The 20,266-nt window shown below is 40.6% G+C and overlaps 1 protein-coding gene across 1 annotated transcript in view; it reads right to left on the bottom strand.

Moving 5' to 3' along the window:
- Positions 1-20,266, bottom strand: part of LOC118335178 (small conductance calcium-activated potassium channel protein 2-like) — a 43,147-nt gene that overhangs the window by 12,290 nt on the left and 10,591 nt on the right. The window contains exons 3-5 of the mRNA XM_035671391.1: positions 13,833-14,306; positions 10,208-10,303; positions 9,610-10,028 (exon numbers count right to left, since the gene is read on the bottom strand). Coding sequence (XP_035527284.1) covers positions 9,610-10,028; positions 10,208-10,303; positions 13,833-14,222 — 905 coding nt within the window. The 5' untranslated portion in view covers positions 14,223-14,306. The remainder of the gene's footprint in view (positions 1-9,609; positions 10,029-10,207; positions 10,304-13,832; positions 14,307-20,266) is intronic.

Raw genomic sequence — 20,266 nt, 5'->3', positions numbered from 1 at the left:
TCCAGGTCATCAAATACAGACATGAGCTGTGTTCAGTTACCACTAGATGCCACTAAATCTGACACACTGGTCCATGAAGGGTTCTTATCTCATTTTGGAGTGAATCACCTCACACACTGCTTCAATATAATAATAATAGGATAATAATGCAGAGAAGAGAGCTGTTTGTGGTATCACACATATACATGTTACTTTTTGTGTCACACATAGGAGTTTTTTAATTCTACAGCAAATTCTATACATCAAACTTTCTCTAGGAAAACCACGACGTTGCCTCTGTTTCTTCTTTCCTCCTCTGGCCAGCTGCTACAGCAAAGCAAAGGACTTCCTATTCGATCAAAAGCTACTGCTTAACATTCTGTAGCTATCGCCTGCGTACAATAACAGCACTTCCCCTCTTTTTCCTGCATTTTTGTTTCACATCAACAAAAAAACTAATTAACATATTTTTTCAACAAGTGCAAGTCTTGTTGATATAAATGAATCTGAGTGCTGGTTGAGATTACTTGGGGACAAATATGTTGAGATGCTCCTCAGGGAGTGTGTTAGTTGCAGTAAACATGAGCAGATTAAACTCAAAGTGATGATGACCCAATTAAAAAACTGCAAACCTAACAGTGTATTTACAGCGCAGCCAATATGCAAAGCAAGCAAGCAAACAGCAGCAGCACACCAAGTGGACTGTATCAATTTTATGACATATGCATTTTATAATATGTTTTCAAGTTTAAAAGATAATCAAATAAAAAAACTGTTTAACTTAGTTAAGTTGTCAATAGAAGCATATTAGCATATTAGCATTGTCATTTAGAGCATGCTGAAGTTAGCATTTAGGTCCAACCACCACAAGGACAGCCTCACAGAGCAGTTAAATTGTCTGTTACAATTTATATTCTCTATCTAAGGACATAAGACACTTAAAAAAATACTTTCCTTGTTGGAAGAAAATGTGCATTCTCACACCCTCTTGAATCACCCTACATTTTACATATATCTATACTCTTTCCCTGTTTTCCCTGTAATGTGTAGACTGAAAAAGCTCAACTACACTGTCAAGGTTTTGATTTGTACCAGACGTGGGGTCTCATTACACTTTTGGGTTCCTTTCACTTTAATTCAAACGTAAGCAGAGGAGAGAAAGTATTATCCACAGCCATCTTCATCTCTTGGCTTCGTGCCCGAGTTTAACTCTGGTCAATGAATTCTTAAACACACTTGACCAGTCGAGGGGCTCAATGTCACAGTGACCCCTCATCTGATAATCAAAGATGGAGGAGTGGCGGTCTCGCAAGGTGTGTTGTAATTGTACTTTAGCCAATTGACATAAAATATACACGAAAAGAGTACTCGCTGTGTTGCTGGACAGTAGCTTTTGATTAAGTGTGACCTAATGAGCCTTTGTACTGTATAATTGTTGCAGGGAGTGAAATTATTTTGTTGCACTATACTATAATGTATTGCTGTCAACCAACTAGGTTGTGAATCCAAAAGTAAAGAGCTGCTTGGGTTTGCTGACTTGCAGATTCTGTAGTAAGGCAGGCTTCAGGCCTCAGTTGCCAGAAATGATCAAGTGTGTGTGTGTTTGTGAATCTCATCTATTTTAAAAAATAATGTATGAGAACTAAGGCTCTGCTACGCTGGTATAACAATTAGATTTCCTGCAAGTCACCCTATTACTAATTACTATTACTAATTACTATTATTATTACAAAAGACGCCACCTAACGTAAACCTTTTGGCACTACCCTCACAAACTTTCATATACTTCAGTCAATTTTCCTTCACAAAGTCGGTCTTTTTTTGTCCTCCTTAATCTGAAAGGCAACCAGACAGGAAGCTCCATCCACAAAGCCCTTAATCTTAATGTTTCAGTGCTGCAGTGAGGTTATGTCTCTGGGGTTATCAGATAGTGAATATCCGATTACAGATGTTTCATTGAATTATTAGGCTGGAGACACCTTCAAAACATTCAACAGTGCATCCCAGTCCCTGTACAACCCTGTGCTCAAGCCATGTAAGTTCAGATGTAATGTGCCCGAGGGAATTCATCATTTACCCAGTAGTGTTTAAGTTTACTTTGCTGCAAATTCTAGTTATCAAACCTTCAAGAGACACGACAAGCTCTGAAACACCACCACCACTCCCCCTCACCTTCCTAAGTACACCTAAGCATTTTCTTTCATGTTCCAAGGCTTCCCAATGCACTCAGCACTCAAAATACTGAATATTCTGTACTTCTGCCCACAACACCAAGTTTTGCTTTAAGGTAGCTCTTGCTCATTAGAACCCAAGAGATTGCAGACTGTTTAAGAATCTCTACCCACGTTGAGGTGCCCCACAAAATGCCTGCCCAAAAAGGTTTCAAGGTTTTTCTGTTTTAATTGTTTCATATCAAGTGGTGATTTAATTTCCAGCAGTTTGTTCTCCTTTGTTTGTTGCTGTGAGACACATTGATATCCTTAAGATAAACTAATCTTACAGCTGACAAAATATGTCTAAGAGTGGAGATGAGTAATAAAAGGATTTTGTCAGCTCTTATCCCTTTTCTGATTCTTTATCAGCTGTTTGTGCTTGGAGCATATAATGTGTTAGGAGTATATAAAGGTTTTATAGCATCGATTTAGTTTTATTACTCATATTTTGTTGAGAAAAGAAATACAGGAAGCCACATAATAATCTTAATAATATCAGAACAGCAATTAAATTAAGAAGTAACAACTAGTCTTGAAATATTTTTGTTGTTGAATTTGACTACCATTATCCAAAATATGCAAAATATCACTTTTTCAAGTGTGTTGTTGTTCCTCAGATCAGAACATGTTAACACCATGAGTTATGTTAGCAGGAGGTAGCTGCCAGCACGTTCTGGGACATTTAGGAGCTTGTCATCTTACACATATTAACAAAATAGTCACAGATACTGTGAGTGGGAATTTGGGATTTAGCATCAACAGATATTACTTTGCACCCATGCGAGGGAAAGTCTGAAGCCAATGGAAATGTGATATGATTATATTACTTTGCAATGACAACAGTGTGTTTTGTTAAATGTTGTCATTGTGAAAAGGTATAAAAGACAACAGGATCCTCTCTGCAGAAGCATTTTAGTACAAGTTCTGGGTTGAATTGAGCTTGGGCTCAAAACGTGCTGCCATGGTTAATGCAGTCCTCTCCTACAGTGCTGTAGATCCCTAGTGAGTTCATTTTGTTTATTGTAGCTCTATAGATAGCAGGGGGTGCACGTCCCTAATGTACTCACAAGCAAAAACACCACTCCTGCTGTTTAACAATGTGCATTGACAACAAATACTTTAAAGGTGGGGCAGTAGTAAGGAATTACAAGCAACGTATTAAAAATGTTTTAGAATGTTCCTTTTTTAAAACTGTACTTTTACTCGAGTAAATTTTTGAACCAGTAATCTACTTACTTTACTTTGATACATTTGTCATTGTTACAATCTGCTCTTAATACAGATGCCAAGTTGCAGCTACCTGGAAGGGTAAAAATAAAAAAAAATAAAAATAAGCACCATCTGTCTTTTGACCACGATGTGATTATGATGTGGTTACTTTTTACACCAAAATGTGCAAATACAAACAGTTACATGACTTGCTGTGACTCTTCTTACCTCTGCTAGCAGGGTGAAGTAACTTGCACATACTGTAGGTGAGGATTTAAAGGTGTAAAATCTTTTTGATGACATGATAATGGCATTAACTTGTAGCTACTGTTCTGTTGGGCTTTGCTTTGCTTCAGAAAGCAGTTAAGCTATTGTAATGCAATGTAATGCCAACTTCAACGTTAACGTTATTTTCATAATTGCAGTAGTAATTGAACCCTAAAAAATATTAAATTGGAAAGTAACTTGGACTGGGAGTAATTTATTAACCAGGTACTTAAATCTCAAATGGTCATTTCCACTTTTACTTGAGTCCTTTTTTATTGGAGTGACTTCACTTTTACTTGAGTATAGATTTTCAGCACCCACCACTGCCAGTGTCTCACATTTAGGAGAATTTATTGGCAGTAATGGAATAAAATATTTATACATATGCTTTCATTAGTGTCTAATCACTGCAAAATAAGAATCATTGTTTTTTCGTTGCCTTAGAATAAGCCATCATTATCTACAGAGGGAGCAGGTCTTCTTTCATGAAGTCCGCCATGTTGAATCACCACGTTTCTACAGTAGCCCAGAACGGACAAACCAAACACTGGCTCTACATAAGGTCTACACAGAGTTTCACGGCCACCATAGTGTTTCCTACGCGCTTGGTTGAGACGAGGGATTTAAGTTGGTTGCAATCTTCACCAGCAGATGCCACTAAATCCTACACACTGGTCCTTCAATTGGTTAATGGGCCACTTTGGTCTATTAAGTGTCTGGAACCGTAACATGCCTATTACAAGTTGCTGCCTAATTAAACAATAAAAAGTTGAGTTTTGATCATCTCATGGTATTGCCATTTTTGCTTGGTCATGGCTGAGAACAAATCCAGCACAAGACTCAGCTTTAAGTCAGTTTCTGCTGTGAGATATCGATAGAGACAGATAGATAGAGTCGGTAGAGCTAAATGATTCCCCAACACAGGAAACAGATCCCAGCAGCTATCTAAGAGTTTTGATTCTCTTATATTGGTAGGAAATAAGTTACCACTTCTATTTCGCCTTGCACAATATTAACTTCTTCTAACTCTACACGTGCAATAGACTAAACAAGCCCACAGAAAGAAAAAATTATTTTGTCTGAAACTTGATGTGGTTCAAGTAAAAATAATTAAGAGTTACATCTGAAGGAAACTTCTACTTTATGCTAATACTACTTGCCTGAGCACAGGTTTGGCACATGATCTTCAGTGCAGATCATATCTTGGGTGATTATCCACCTTCTTTGTTATGCAAACATGCTTTGCAGGCTTTGTATATGACTTTGCCATAGGCTGCAATCAATACTATGCCTACAGAGCGTGCATAGCACAAAGACAAATTATCAGATCAAGTCATCAAACCATAGAGAATCCACCTGTCCTTGAGGTTGCAACAATTTGCATAAAATCCATCTGTCTTTGTGGAAGAGATTCTCATTTTAAAGGTAATCTTGTGAAAGATTCAGATTAAGAGAAAGGTATATCAGACACTTTGATTGAAAATGCATAGCAAGCTATATAGACAGTTTACTTTGTGAGGTTTGGCATTCATTGTTAGGCGCGTTGATCTAACATTGGATCAGTGTTATTCAATGAGGAAGGTCAGTTTGTTCTTTGATGTCTGGAAGATTTATGCCAGCATCTGTTGACAGAAATGATGCTTTGACTTCAAAGTTGTCAGCATCCGTTTAACTATGAGAATAAGGAGGCTTTTTTGCTGCAATCTGAATCTAATAACAAACTAAAAGGAGCTGCATTCTTTGTTAAATTTGTGTCAGTGATGGATCCGTGTGGTTGCACTTGCAGCCTGGAGACTGTAAATTTGTGAAATCTACCTAAATATTTTATGTTAAGCTGTGGTTGGTGTGAGAAAGTTCAAGTTGCACTGGTGTGTGTTTCTCTAGTTAGACATTTGGACAGTCTGTTCTTGGCCTGTGCTGTTTGTATCTTGTGGCTAAGCGATGACACAATCTGGTCAGACCTTGGGTGTAGGTGTAGCTGACTAGTAACTCAAGCCTGATAATCCGGTGCTACGCTCTGAGGGAAAGTCAGCTAAACTTTCTGAGAGCTTGTCTTTTACGTAGCCTACGGGTCCCCACCGGAGAAAGCGAGGTGAGAAACTCACATCTCACATCACCTCAAAATAGAGCATTTGTTTCAGATAACAGAGTTAGAACAGGAGAGGAAGAGAATTAGATAACAGTTAAAGAGAAAAAGGAGCGAGAAACCAGGGAGGCAGGCAAGGCATGCATGCAAGTGTGTAACTGAGAGATTAGGCCTGCTTGTTATGGATAAGGGAAGGCATTGGGACAGGGAATCAGTAGTAGGGAAAGATGAGGAAAGACTGCAAAGCATGCCACGTTAGATGGGTACAGTAGGATATCTGCAAAGGATCAGTCAGGAGTAAGAGAGAGAGGGAGGGAGCTTTATGGTAGTGAGGGAGAAGCCAAAAGAGCTTAGTTAAGGAGCTTAGTTAAGGTAGGTTAGCTCTGAAGATGGACTGTATCAAGAAAGAAGGGAAAGGGGGCCAGTGACCAGCGTTAAATCCATCTACTGTAACATTAGCATTCCTCCCAGCTCCACCCTCCCTCTACCCCTCCATCCCTCTCTGTCCCTCTGGTTGTGTGTCTTTCATTCCCCACATCTAGGCATTTTCCAGGTAGACTCCGTGCTCGTCCAATCTCACACCGTACTACCCTTTGATTGGCTCAGGAGTTTGGTCAATGTGACAGTGTAACGGCGCATTTACAGGATACAGAAGTCACACACAGCACTTTTGGAAACAAGCGCCTCTTTTTTTCCACTTTTTTTTTTTTTTTTTACTTGAAATGATGGGATTGATAAGTAAACATGAAAACGTGCATGCTGTTTCAATGTTTACCAGAGGAGGGGACAAAGGGGGATGAGGACATTCAGTTCATGGTTGTTTAAATGAAAACTGGAGACACAGCATTCAGCACAGATCATACTTCTTATTTCAGAGTGTCTCAATTAAGAACAAAGTGCTCTGCAACAATGGAAAGCAATGCCCTCATTCACCTGCCTAGCTTTTAACTGCGTAACACTATATAATATATAGTTGGCGAGCAAAATTATGCTGTGCTAGGTAGTAACACACACATCCAGACCAAAATGACAATACCTAGTACACACAATGACTTGACATTTGTCCTCTCTTTGCATACTCAGACCTTGTTTTTGCTACAGGGGACAAACTGTCTTCACCTCTAGATCAAAATCTTTGGGGTAGAAGCAACAAAAGTCTGTGGAAAACCATTACCACACTTTTCAATTAATTTTGTGAAGGGAGACACATAATGGGATGGTAATGTGTGAACACAAAGAACAGAAAGGCTTTTGCTCTTCGACAAATCTTTGGAGTTGCGACTAAAAAGACTTTTTGTGCAATATGGATCTATAACAATTGCATAAGGAGAGGAAGAGAAAAAATTAGAAAAGGCAAATTGCCCTCTGGCAGATTCGTGAAGGTGACTTGAAGGAGCTGTTCCATTTTAGCACAAATTTCCTCCTCCTCCTCCTCCTCCTCCTCCTCCTTCTCCTCCAGCCCCTACCAGCCTAACACACAATAGTTAGCAAAGAGACGCTTGCTTCAAAGTGCTGCTCACACCGTTGGTTTCTGCTGTGCTCCTATAGCCACTAAAAGCCTGTTTTCTTAGCAGAAGGATGGTGCCACTTTCATGCCAACTAGAGGGCCTACCTAATCCTCCTTTGCCATAATGAGTTTGGAAAGGATCATGGGTCAATTGTTTTAGAGGGGCTGCCCCTTCTCCCCACTACCACCCCACCCTCCAACCCCGCTTAGGGCAGCAGTGGCGCCAGCTCGGTGCAAAATGATAAGTTGTTTTTTCCACGGCTAGAGAACGAGGACTCACATGGTATCCCTATGGAGCAGCATAGTGGGGAAATAGAAAGTACAACAAAACATTATACAAACACACACACATGCACGCACACACACCTACATGTGCATGCTTGCACCATCCGTAGAAACACACATATACATACGTACACAAATCCATCCATCTCACATGTTATTCTCAAACTGAAACCAAAGGACTATCAGCATGCATCGCTCATGGAAAGTGTGTACGATAAAACCATGACTCTGTTAGAGATACTGTGCTTCTCATCTAATCATCTATTTAAGTCCAGATTTCCAAATTGACCCCAGGATGCTGAAAGATTAAGGATGTGCAGTGTCAGATGTCCATTCTCGTTCATTGTTCATTGTTTGGCCAAAACTTCCATGTTCAATTTAAAAGAAAAGTTCAACATTTTGGAAAATACACTTATTTGACACTTGCAGAGATTGACTGTCTGTACTGTAGCTAAACCAGCAGCCGGTAAGCTTTGCTTAGCAACCAAACTGGAAACAGCGAGCCTAGCTTTTCCCTAAGGTAACAAAATCGAATGAAATGTCACTAATTAACACGTTATATTTTGTTTGTTTAATCTGTACAAAAAATTAAGTGTAAAAACAACAATTTTATGGATGCCAGACTATTTCTGTGTGTTGGAACCAGTAACTTCCTGGAGTTTCCGCTGGTTATTTTGTCAGCTGGTTTGCTTTTAACTACACGTTTGTGTACGCATGATTGCTGCCTCGCGTATCCTGCGTCCGTTTGGACTGTTAGTTGAGTTATCTCTGGCTAAGTTAGCTGGCTGCTGGTTCCAGCAACATATTTATCATGCAGACATAAGTGTGGTATCAATCTTCTTGTGTAACTCTTGGTAAGAAAGCCAATTAGCGTTTTTTTTTTCTTAAATATTGTACTACTACTTACTACTACTTAAATTCCCATATAGAGTAAGATAGTTTATAGGGGCCTTAATAGTAGTATAGAAGCTGGACAGTTTGTTGTCTTGAACATTAAACATTGAATTGAGGTGACACCAGTTACACCTCACTGTCCTGCCTGTGTGTTCCAGAGGAGCTGGTGTTAAAGGTCAGCTGCTCATTGCTGGTTCAACCTGTGAGGTTTAAACCCCACAATCAACAGTTGGAGGTGCTGAAGGTCCCAGATGATCCAGGGTTGGGCGTGCGAGGAGGGATGGTTAGTGACAGGTGTTAACACAGGGGTGTAGTTAAGAGGAGAGGCACAGGAAGGGAGGGGAGGTACTTAAGAGTAAGAGCAGGCAAGGTGAGCTGCAGAAGGACACTGAGCATCTGTAATCAGGGCCTGGTTGAAAGCTTTCGTCTGAGCTGATGCTTAACTTTTACAGTGCACAGTACACATGTACAGTATCGTATTGGGTCTGACAAGAACTGCTATAGATCTCCCGCCCACCCTACTCAAGTCCCCCTACCACTCCAACTATGCAAAAATGACTTTGAAACATCAAAGCTGGCATTAACGTCTCATTTCCCTATGCAAATGCAAAACAAGAAAAAAAAAGAGAAGCTTTTCATTTCTCCCTGCCTCTTTCATTTTCAGTGAGAATCGTTGCTGCCCCCTTGAGACGAAGCCCAATGCGCAGTTTTGGGAGAAAACGGGTTAGGGGATCCTGGGGGCTGCTCTGCATTACCAAAACAAACCATTCAGCAAACAAACAATTAGACACTCATGAATTATGGACAAGCCATCTAAAATAGCAATAAAAACAAGGGGTGGGGAGTCGTGAAGCGATTGCTGAGCTAATGAAACGTATGTCAGGGTGTTTTTAAACACTCAGGCAGTGGAGTAGTATGTGGGCGTATTAGTGTATGCCTTACTGTACACATGTGTACAGTATTTATATGTAAGCTATCCTGATTATTCCACACATTTCTGTGGACCAGTGCAGATGAGCGACTGAAAACAAGGTAACACTAAGAAGCTTGGAACGAAACAGAGAGTGAAGAAAGAAGGGTGCCTAGTAATCCGCAACGCGTGATGCATCAGCCATTTTGTTTTTTAATTTGTCCCCAGCAACATCCATTATTCACAACCATGTGTTTACCTCTCACAGACGCGCACAGTCCATGCAGCAATGATCCAGGAGGATATACTGAACACCAGCAGAACAGTTCCTGGACAGATGGTCATGAGGGTCTTCATGACAAAGCGTGTGTTGAAGTTGATCTTGTTGAGGGCGCCGATGCTGCGAGAGGAAGCGTCCGTGAACAGCTTGCTGTGGAGCAACATGACCCTGCCTATCAGGTAGAGTCTCAGGAACATGGGGATGGAAAGGATGATGTCCACATCAGCCTCAGCCACTGATGGCGTGTAGGCAAAGGCAAGCCGCGCCGTCCAGGTGAAGACGTAATGGCCCGGGATGGGATGGATAGCACACACCAGCAGCTCCAGCACGATGAAGAAGATCCGCTCATATGTCATGGCTATCCTCCAATCGTCCGCACCATTGTCGACCATAAACAGCTGAAGAAAAACAAGATCTTGTTTTAGAATTTTATAAAACTATTTTTTTTCAATATTTGGTCTCATGCCAACTCAAAATCCTTGTTATCATGGTCATTATCATCATCATTTTCACAACACTGATACCAAAATCTGATGATATAATGAATGAAATGATCATTTTTCTGTGGTAGACTCACCTGGATTTCCCGGGCATGGTACATTATTATAAGACCAAGCAATATAACAGTGGAAAGGCTGATAAGGCATTTCAGTGCAAATGAGTATGAAGATTCCTATGGTGAGAGAAAAAGACAGGAAAAAAGATATTAGAAATAACAATGTTAAATCAACACAATCAACAGATTACAATATACAATCTCATTTTATATAGTAATATAACAAGATAAACTGCTCCTTGTATTTAGTACATATTCCATATTTTCAGTGTCTATATTTAGCCTTAATAGATGGAAATAGTGACTTATCACTATACAACCAATGATTTCTGAGTTGTATGTTACTGCTTAGCAACAAGGTGGAAAGAGGTCGTTGACAGAAATAGACAGGTAGAATTCGGTACGTTGTGCGTATAGATTGTACCTGTACATGTCCACATATAAACATGCATAAACACAAGTGTATGCCCACAGAAGTGTGTACAGCTACACACATACACACACACAAGAGGACACACACACATGCACAGACAGTACTTATTAGCTTAAGAGTCTAACTGAGACCAGATAATGGGGTTTTACACACAAACAGCGCAGTCAGGATGTTGCTAAACAATGCAGCTGCAGGTGTAGGTGCAGCCTGATATTATCTATGGACGTTGTTCCCCACCATCTAAACTACCAATTAATCAAAGCCCAGCACTAACAGGGGGACTTTCCATTTAATGGTAGGTGCAGAAAAGGCAAGGCTAGCATTAACAGGGGGGCCACCACAGTGAGCGTCGCTGGTGATAAATAGGCCAGCTGGATGCTAGTGCTGCAGTGTGTGTGTGTGTGTGTGTGTACATGGGGACCATAGATCTAGGAAATGAGAACCTGTACTACTCAAGTCCCCCCCTCTATGTTGGTAAAATGCCATTTAATAAATCAATTTAACAGCCACGGTGTAAAAATGCCACTCTGCGGCAGGCTAATGATCCTAGGGTTGTTATTATAATGACAACACCGACAATGAATGACAAAAACAACCAGTGGAAATATCGTTCATAATCGTCAGTGTGATGACAGACAGAGCTGTTCAATATGACTCTGTCCTTCGGTGGTCCATATTACAGAATGTATTTTTAGCTATCAACTAGATTGCCTTGCCCCTCAGGTCGGCAACATGTTCTCAAGACATTCTAATGTCTGAAATTGTTTTGGGAAGTCCCTGGTGAAATAACATTGAGTAAACCAATTAATCCACCTGCCAGAGGTTCAAGGATTTTTCAGTCCCAGTGCTCACTGCCTGTTAACGTGTTTCCCTCCTTCAGGGCTCAGAAAACCTTGACTGAGCCTCAAGTGTCTGCTGTGTGATGTGACATGAGATGGAAAATGGACCATCCGCGGCACATGCTACCTGTCTGATGTGGGAGGAGGTGCTGTGCCACTCAGAGATGGGAGGTCATTTCCATTTCAGCTGAGGTCAGCTTGATGAATGGACTGAACCCCACTCAGTAACAGTCACAGACAAACCTATTGACTTTCTTAAAACCCCATAAATCATCCTATAGATTACCACACTGACATACTATATCGTACAGACACACATTCACAGATACGTATGTGTTATCAAAAACAGATTCTAATAAATCTGACTGGAACACAACTGGAAAAAAAATCTATCCTCCATTAAAAAGGAACATACCGGTGGTTTTAGCCCTTAACTTGCAATGTACTTGATATCAATGCTGATCTTTTTAATGCCAAGCTACATTTTAGATTTGTACCAGTGGACTGACATACAGTATTTTTGACAGTAGACTCTAAAACTTTAGATGCCAAAGCATCTTGCAATATTTTCAGAATAGCCTGTTGTCACAGCTACAGGGCCATGTGACAATAATGCAACTGACAACAAAATAAAGGTGTAATATTCACCTTAAACGATTATTATATCCTTATATATAAAGATTATTATACAATCAAAAAAGGAAGCGCTGGAAGCCCCATTCCCTACAGTACTATGACGTGTGAAAAGACACTAATACTCTCTGGTGGTTTGCAAACTAAGAATTAGCACTACAACCACCCACTAATATAGTACAGAATACCTCTGCATTATAAAACAACTTGTCCCAGTTGTTGTTTTATATATATCTTTTTTAACAGTCTTAAAAGATGACTTATCACGGACAAGTTTCAAACCAATTCATTTTATGGATTTATCCATTTTTAACAGTCTGCAACAATGTTGAAGCTGCACAATAAAGGTGAAAAGTGAAAGGGGTCACTTGCAGTAATGAACCAAATCTTTCAGCAACTTTTTTGTTTGGTTCAGGCTTTCACTTCCACCAACATGGTTACTAGCCACAAGCAGTAGCAGTAGAGTGAAAGCTCTGATAAACCCTGTGTACACTGCCTATCTAGCACAGCAGAAGCACAAAGTAACTAGTCAGTGAAAAGGCAAAGTTAGCATCTAGTCTGAAAGTATCTTAAGAGTAAATATTGGACCTACATTCGTCACGTTGCCAGAGTCATTCCCAATGCTGGATGTGTAAATAGGCAACTAACAAGTTAACCATATCAAGTTTGTAACTCTATGTGAATTTTATTATTTTTTCTATGTCTGTGATGTTTCTATTGTGGGGTTTGGTCTCAAATTGATTAATATGGCTTAAATATACAAAATTTGTAGTTAACAGTCTTAAAGATACAAAACCGTCTTCAGTCCTGTTCAGTTTTTACTCACATATTGTTCTGTTGTATTGTTAAAGAGATGGTCTTATTTCCAGAGATGAAAGACACTGTGACCTACTATATACTGCAGTGCACTGCAATGTCAGCTCCCAAGTAAACAGCCCAGTAAATAGTGTGGCAGAAGCTGCTCTGAGTGAACTGAGTTAACGATTTTCTCGCCAAAATACCCTGACATAGCAGGACAGATTGGCTGATACCGAAGGACAATAACAGGTCAATGGGTGGCGACCTGGTCACCATGACCCTGAAACCAAACAGCCTTGCTGTGTCCTTGCTCAAGAGTCCCACTTGTTCCTAGAGCGTGCTGTGTCGTCTCCACTCTGATCTGCTAAAAGTAAAAGAAGCTGTCAGGCGGTTTAAACGTCATTCTCATCTTTTATTCCTATTGACCTTCTCTTCATCTGTACTTGTCTTTATCTCTCTCTCTCTGTGTCTAAATCACTATATAACTCTCTCTCTCTCTCTTCACCCCCTCTCCTCCACTATCCCTTTCTCCATTTCCCCCTCCTGCTGTGAGGTAGTTATTTTAGATGCTGGCTTCACAGGGAATGACAGACAGCCACAATGGCAGCAGTAGTGGAACCAAATTCTTTGGCTAAACTCCCTTCTGATGCCAATAATAATAACTAGTAACAAAAGCAGGTCTACAGTTAAAAAATGACTCAATAAAAATATTTGTATCCAATATTTTATCCCATCTTTGGACTGTTAGTCATTGCACAGCTCACATGACACTCCTTTTATTTGTATTTGTGCAATATTCCCATCACCTTGTATGTCAGTGTCTGTGCTAATAATCACTCTTCATAAATCTGACAGCTGCCAACCCCACACAAATCAAAAATGAACAATAGCAATGACAACACACAAAGCTCCCACTCATGCATCACACACATGCACACCCTACCTTAGTGTAAACCCCCCATGAAAGTTCTGTCTCTGTCACCATGACAACAATCCCAAACATCCCGAAGATGAGTGCGTAATCGCTGAGCCGCTTCCGCTTCTCAAACAACGCCCTCCGGTGGCCGAGCTTGTAGCCAATGTCCCTGTTCTTCTTTGCCGGCGCCCTGCCTCCGCTACGCCCACTGCCCTCCCTGACCAAGCTTTCGTTGGACGCCTTGCTGGGGTCTTCGCCACCGTTGCCCTTGGACACCACCACCTCCAGGCCAGAGCTGTGCAGCGTCTGCAAGGGCTGCGTCTCCGAGTCGAGCTCCGCGAGGTTGCGGCGCGACGAGGACGCCAGGCTGCCCACTAGTGGTCTCACCACACCGCCATTGTACTTGCAGGTGTTCATGGCTATCTGAGGGAGTCGGCCGCTGCTCTCGGAGAGGGAGGGCTTGGATCCAGCATGGCTCAGCTTCTTCTGCTCAGTAGTGGCCTGTGAACAGGAAGAAGTGTGATAAATACAATACTATCACAACAAAAAGGGTGTAAAAACTGACGGTAGGTGGAAGAGACACATACAGGTTTAGACTTTAAATAGAGCATTGATGTGGGAGTTACATCTCTGTGGCTCTGGAGAGGGCAAAGAGGGAAGGATCTTGCAAAACAATTTTGGTTATAAAAGCAGACAGATTTAGTGCTCAGCAGGACATGTGGCCAAACATACAGCAGGAACCAAAATATCAACAGTTGTTGTTTCTAAGTCCCAAATACCCAAGTTCTTCTTTCTTGAGCAACATGTACTGAGCGCTGCTAACAGAGACGTGGTTGTTCATTAAGAGTAGTTCAAGCCTGTGTTAGGAAGTGTTGGAAAAAACATGATAATCACAACTTTACAGTTAAACTACAACAGCCGAAAACTCCCTTTATTTGCCAGTATGTCTTTTGCGCATCAGCTTTTCCTTTAAGAAAATGGCATCAAACTTTGATGGCTCAAAAAAACAAATAAATAATGAATGGACTTTGATGTATAAATAAAACCATATAACCAATAGTGGACCCTACAAAGTGCAGAAAATTGAATCTTTGCGCTGCACAAATTTAGATATGAATGATTGATGCTCAGCATGACCCTGTTTCCTATCAGAGGAACACTCTTCCCCTGCAGAGATTAGACGCGGGCTGCCTAAAAGAGAACGGAGAAGAATAAATGCGGCCCTTCTCAAATCAGGCGTACCACAGAGACCCACGATTTTAAGAGGAAAACAAGTAAAACCATTACTTTTAAAAGTCAAAGGATAACATGTACTGTACATCGTGTCTGTTGAGTTTGAGGCCAACCTAGGGGCAAGTTCAGAAAAGAGCAATGCATGCATATCTTTGACTACAACCAGTACATTGTATATTGTGTATATAACTTCTAATTTGAACAAGACAGGAGAGAATCACCTACACAAAATGTTCCTATTTTTCTTCCCCGACCCGATGCCATGCAGACTCTTCTCACATTTAGTCGTGTATCATTTCTGCTCTTCTTGGCAGATAGGAGTGAGTTTCTGTCCCGGTTACGCAGACAGAAAATGTTCTATCCATGCAGAGGCTGTAGAGCAGTCACCCCAGAAGCATCTATCTGCCTGTCTATCCCCTGCCCTTCAGAGACTCGGGCAGATTATCATAATGGGTTATGAAAACTTCACATGGAACAGTGCTTTTTCCGAAACAAGTCGGGGGTGTGTGATAGCACTGCTGGCCCTTTTTATTAGCCTTGACAAAGCATGCCTAATGCCTTTAAATGTGCTGGTGGGAATAAAGAAGGGCGGCCCTAATGGAAATTTACTAACTCCAGTCCTGTGATGCTATCGTCTTGCGCATATTGTGGCTCCATGAGAACAGGACTAAAGGTTAAGGATTAGTGCAGCCCATAGTGTTTCTAATCCCCTTTTCTGTATTAAATTGCTTTTTAATCTGTGCCATTAGGACCCTTCTACACTTTTGAAGACTGTGGAGTAAGTGAACTTTAGGTTTGAATGACAGGAAATACTGTAGAGATGCTGATATGGCAATAGTGGTCAAGATGCTGTTCTTTATTTGGGGATATAATTAGAAAAGGGAGTTCTGAATTTTGCAAACAAATCAAAATAACAGCAAGTTACTTAAAGATGCTGAGTGGATTAAAAGTCTCATTACTGATTTTGTCTATTCTGCAAAAAAGGTGAATTCTTGCAATTTACAACTTACTTGCAAAAAAGAGATGCAGCAAGCAAGATGAGTATACCTACATATTTAATTATTTCAGTGTTTTGATGGTTAAAAGTTTGGGTAAGTACTTTTATTCTTTACCAGTGCGTAAATAGCTTGTCTTTTCTGCATCAAGCTCTACAGTATACAGTATAGCCTGTCAGTCCTTTGGATGCACCTACTGTACAAAATGTCATTATTCTTTTGGTTGTGAGTGTCACAACATGATGTCATTCATTGTGGAAAGAGAGTTTCCTGCCTTTATGTGGAAAGTAAATAATTCTGAAGTCTTGCTCTGAGCTTTGGAGTATTTTTAGTCTCTGCAAACTTTCTGAGAGTGGTTCTGAGATGCTTGATATGTAAATATGGGTCCTGGACTATAATATATGAGACAGAATCCAACTATCTCAAGCAAAGGTTGTACATGTTTGTAGAAAACTCTGCTTTGTGCATTTATAGGAGTGTATTTTTACTGTTTATCTTACTATTATCTTACCACAGTATTCAAGGATTATACTGTTGGCTGAGGACATTTATTACATAACTTGTTAAAAAAATTAATTTGATAGATGCTTTTGTCAAAAGTGACTTACATTTTTCTCTCACACACATACACACACCAGGCACAATTCAGTATCTTGCTCAGGGATCGAACCACTAATCCTATTAAAGCCAAACTGCTCAAACCAGTTAAGTTAAAGCGATTAGTTATGATTAATTCATCACTACTGAATGAAACGGACCACACATTTTGGTACAGTTATGACTGATCCCTTAGATATGTGATAAATACAGAACTTGAGGAAAATCATTGTCAAATTCTTTTCAAAGCGTTAGAGAGTATTTTATCATTCTGTTTTTATCATCAATGAATACATGTAGCATGTTAATGTAGTAGTTTGTCAATATGGAGCCAATTTTAGAGACGTTGTACACGACTGGATATATTAGTAAAATGTCATATGTTTAAGTAAAAAGTAACTAGTAATAAATAAATTTAGTGTGGTGAAAAGTACAATATTTGCGTGTATGTATGAAATTAATTTATTCATTTGTGACACACTTGGTGGTGTCAGCGTTTTAATATAAATTTACAAAGGTTATGACACATCGTAACTAACCCACACTGGTGGAAAGCAGCCCAATTAGTTAAGGTGGTCACAGAAAGGATGCGGCTAGTGCTTTGGGGCACTTTGCAGTGTGTCCCTGGCGTATTAGCTGCAAAAATGCTGATGAAAGGTCTGAATATAGATTGCAGGCCTACTCACTAGTGAATTAGGATTTTAAAAGCAGCAAAGTAGATGACTTAGTGAAATGTATACTTACTTAAGAGAAAAATTACAGGCCTGAGTACCAAAATAAAATGACTTAATTGCGACAATGTGAATCGTTGTAATTTACTTCAACCCCTGCAAACCCAAAAATCATTGTTCGTGTAGGTTCGAGGTGTGAATTCATAGAGAAGAGTTAACTCTGAACAAGTGTGGCTGTACAATAAATGATTAACAGTCTTCTCCGACTCTAAGAGATGAATCCTTTCTGCTCCAGACTGGACAAACACACCACTCCCTGCGTGGGCTCTCATTGATTTTTGCTTTGGAATGTCAAACTGAACACACATCATAAATTTCTCCAACCTATTTTAAAAAAAAATGTATGGGTCCCTCCCGTCATAAAGTTAGAGTGGGGCAATGGCAATAAGTATATAAACAGCAGAAAACATCATTAATCTCCTCTCAAAGGTCTAGTGTGTAACATTTAAGAGGATCTATTGACATAAATTGAATATAATACACATAACTATATTTTCATTAGTGTATAATGATCTAAAAGTAAAAAATCTTACCTACAGACAGTATACTGAAATGCAGTGTTCCTACAGTAGCCTGGAAGGCACAAACCAAACACTCACTCCAGACAGGGCAGTTAGCATTTTTTGTGTGTTTTGTGGCCACCGTAGTTTCTCCTTTGCAATTGAAAGGGGAGGGTGAAGCAAGGGAGTTGCAATCTGCAAGTACACTACTAGATGCCACTAAATCTCACACACTGGGCCTTTAAAACATTTCCATATATTTACAGAAATGCTGCAAAAATAGAGACAAGATGTACCCCTAATTTGGTCTCCGATGACCAATTACATGACGATTAATTGATTGTTGTCACAGATGTGGGACCACAGAAGAGCCTAAGATGTAAAAGGAAACCGTCTCAGGAAGTGTAAATGACGTAACAAACAGGATTGATGATGGACACCAAGAGAGCAGGGTTGCTGTTACATCCTCAGCTTTAGTTACCTGTTTCTGGTGATCATCAGTCACTGAACCAGGTCAGGACTGACCCAAATATGGGCAATCATCCCATCAGTCAGTGTGTATGAACACTGGCATTTCTGTATTTCTACACATCAGAGGAAGATTTACTGTAGGTAGAAAGAGGGACAAATACGAGAGAGAAAATCTGTACAGGCATATTGAGGAAGTAAGATAGAACAAAATACCAACATGTATGCCTGACTTTTGTAAAACTAAAGAGTCCTTCACAGACATTGCAGCAGGACTCCTCACATCACATTCCAAAACCTCAAAGCACTCAATTAATCCATACTCTCGCCCACTTAGCCAGCTACCCAAGATCTGTCGCTTTTTGCATTTCCCCTGCAACCCGACTAAACAGTGCACCGAAAGGGCATGGCAGGCCAGCGTTGCCCTTGTCGTCCCCTGATGCCCCTGCAGAGGAGACATGGGGAGGCTGTCTGTCCAGCCGACCAACGGCTCAATTTAATTCTGAATGGCACGCAGCATCCAGGCTATATGAAATGGAGCCTCATAATCAAATTGAAAAGCCTCAGTGCAGAACAGTTTAAATGAAGGCAACTTTCTGCCTTGCTCCTCTCTCTGTCTCTTTCGCTCTCTCTTTCCAGCCAGCTCAAATCTAATAGAAAATTGTCATTCTTTAGTGTTGTACGGGGGCTACTGTGCTGCAGTGCTGAAGGTTTATACACCCTAAAAATGGAATTGTGCATTATAAAATCAAGTGTGTGTGTGTCTGTTTGTGTGTGCGTGTTTATTAGTTAGCATGTGGGTGCCAGTCGGTTTAATTATGTGTGTGTGTGTGTGTGTGTGTATGTGGTTGGGTGGGTGGATATGTGCATATGTGTGCTAGTTGAACAAGCTGAGCCTCAGCCAGGCACCGGATTAGGTCGGATATTGACGCAGACAGTGTGCAACGACGAAACAAGCACGAGGAGGAATTGTTTGAGAAGATCCACGTGTATGTGAGTGTGTAAAATCTGTGAACAGCGGACGGATGCTGACAAGCCCGACATGAGGGGAGGAACACGAAAGGGAAGGAAGAAGAGACAAAGAGCGACAAAATAAGGCAGAGATCTAGAAATTGGGGAAACATGAAAGATAGAGAGGGTGAAAGAGAAAGAGATAAATGAAAGAGAGGGAAGACAGCTCCCTGTGGGTGTCTCTGCCAGCCCCTGGAGTGATTGAGAGCTGCAGGCTACACTCTCCAGTTTGTCCCTGCACACTAGACGCTGTCACATTTCTCTGACAGGCCAGCAGGCATCAGGGCTCCTCCGTCCATCCCTGACCAGCATGAGGATCATTACTCAGCGTTGGTAAAGACAGAGGAAAACCAGAGGCCGCAGAAAGGAAAATCCTCCATCAGAGCACTTAGTGTGCTGCGGTAATCGAAATAATATATTTAATGCGATCTTGTTAAAGCATCTAATGCCCAAAATTAATAGCATAGACATACATATCGTATCTAAGTGATAAGACCATACATTAAAAAATGTCATCTTTATCTAAGTAGAAATGCTATTTCTTTGCAGTAGTAGAAAGGGTGAGCCAAGTCTTATCACCCCATACTTCATTTCCTTATATCTCTGTCGGGATGTCTGCTGTTAAATAATAGCTGTTCCTGCCCTTCTGTCGGATAGGTTGAGGCTATTGTATAAGTGTTTTATGAAGACATGACAGTCCTAGGGATTGAAGAGGCAGCGGATGTTCAGAGTTTTCACAGAATATTCTCAAGCCGACTTCACATGTCTGGTACGATCAGCAAGTGTGTGAACAATTTGCTTGATGTGCACCGAACTGAGCAGCTCATGTGTGCAGGACAAGACTAGTATGTGTGTGTTGAAGCACATAAAAAGCACATTGCAAAGTGTGTTTTTCACCTCATACATTTATTAAAACATTACAGTCT

The sequence above is a fragment of the Morone saxatilis genome, unplaced genomic scaffold, assembly GCF_004916995.1.
Source record: "Morone saxatilis isolate NCDOM2014 unplaced genomic scaffold, NCSU_SB_2.0 Contig23, whole genome shotgun sequence".
NCBI classification, from domain to species: Eukaryota; Metazoa; Chordata; class Actinopteri; family Moronidae; genus Morone; species Morone saxatilis.
The sequence above is the reverse complement of the archived record's forward strand: the minus strand, read 5'-3'. Positions and strand labels throughout refer to the sequence as shown.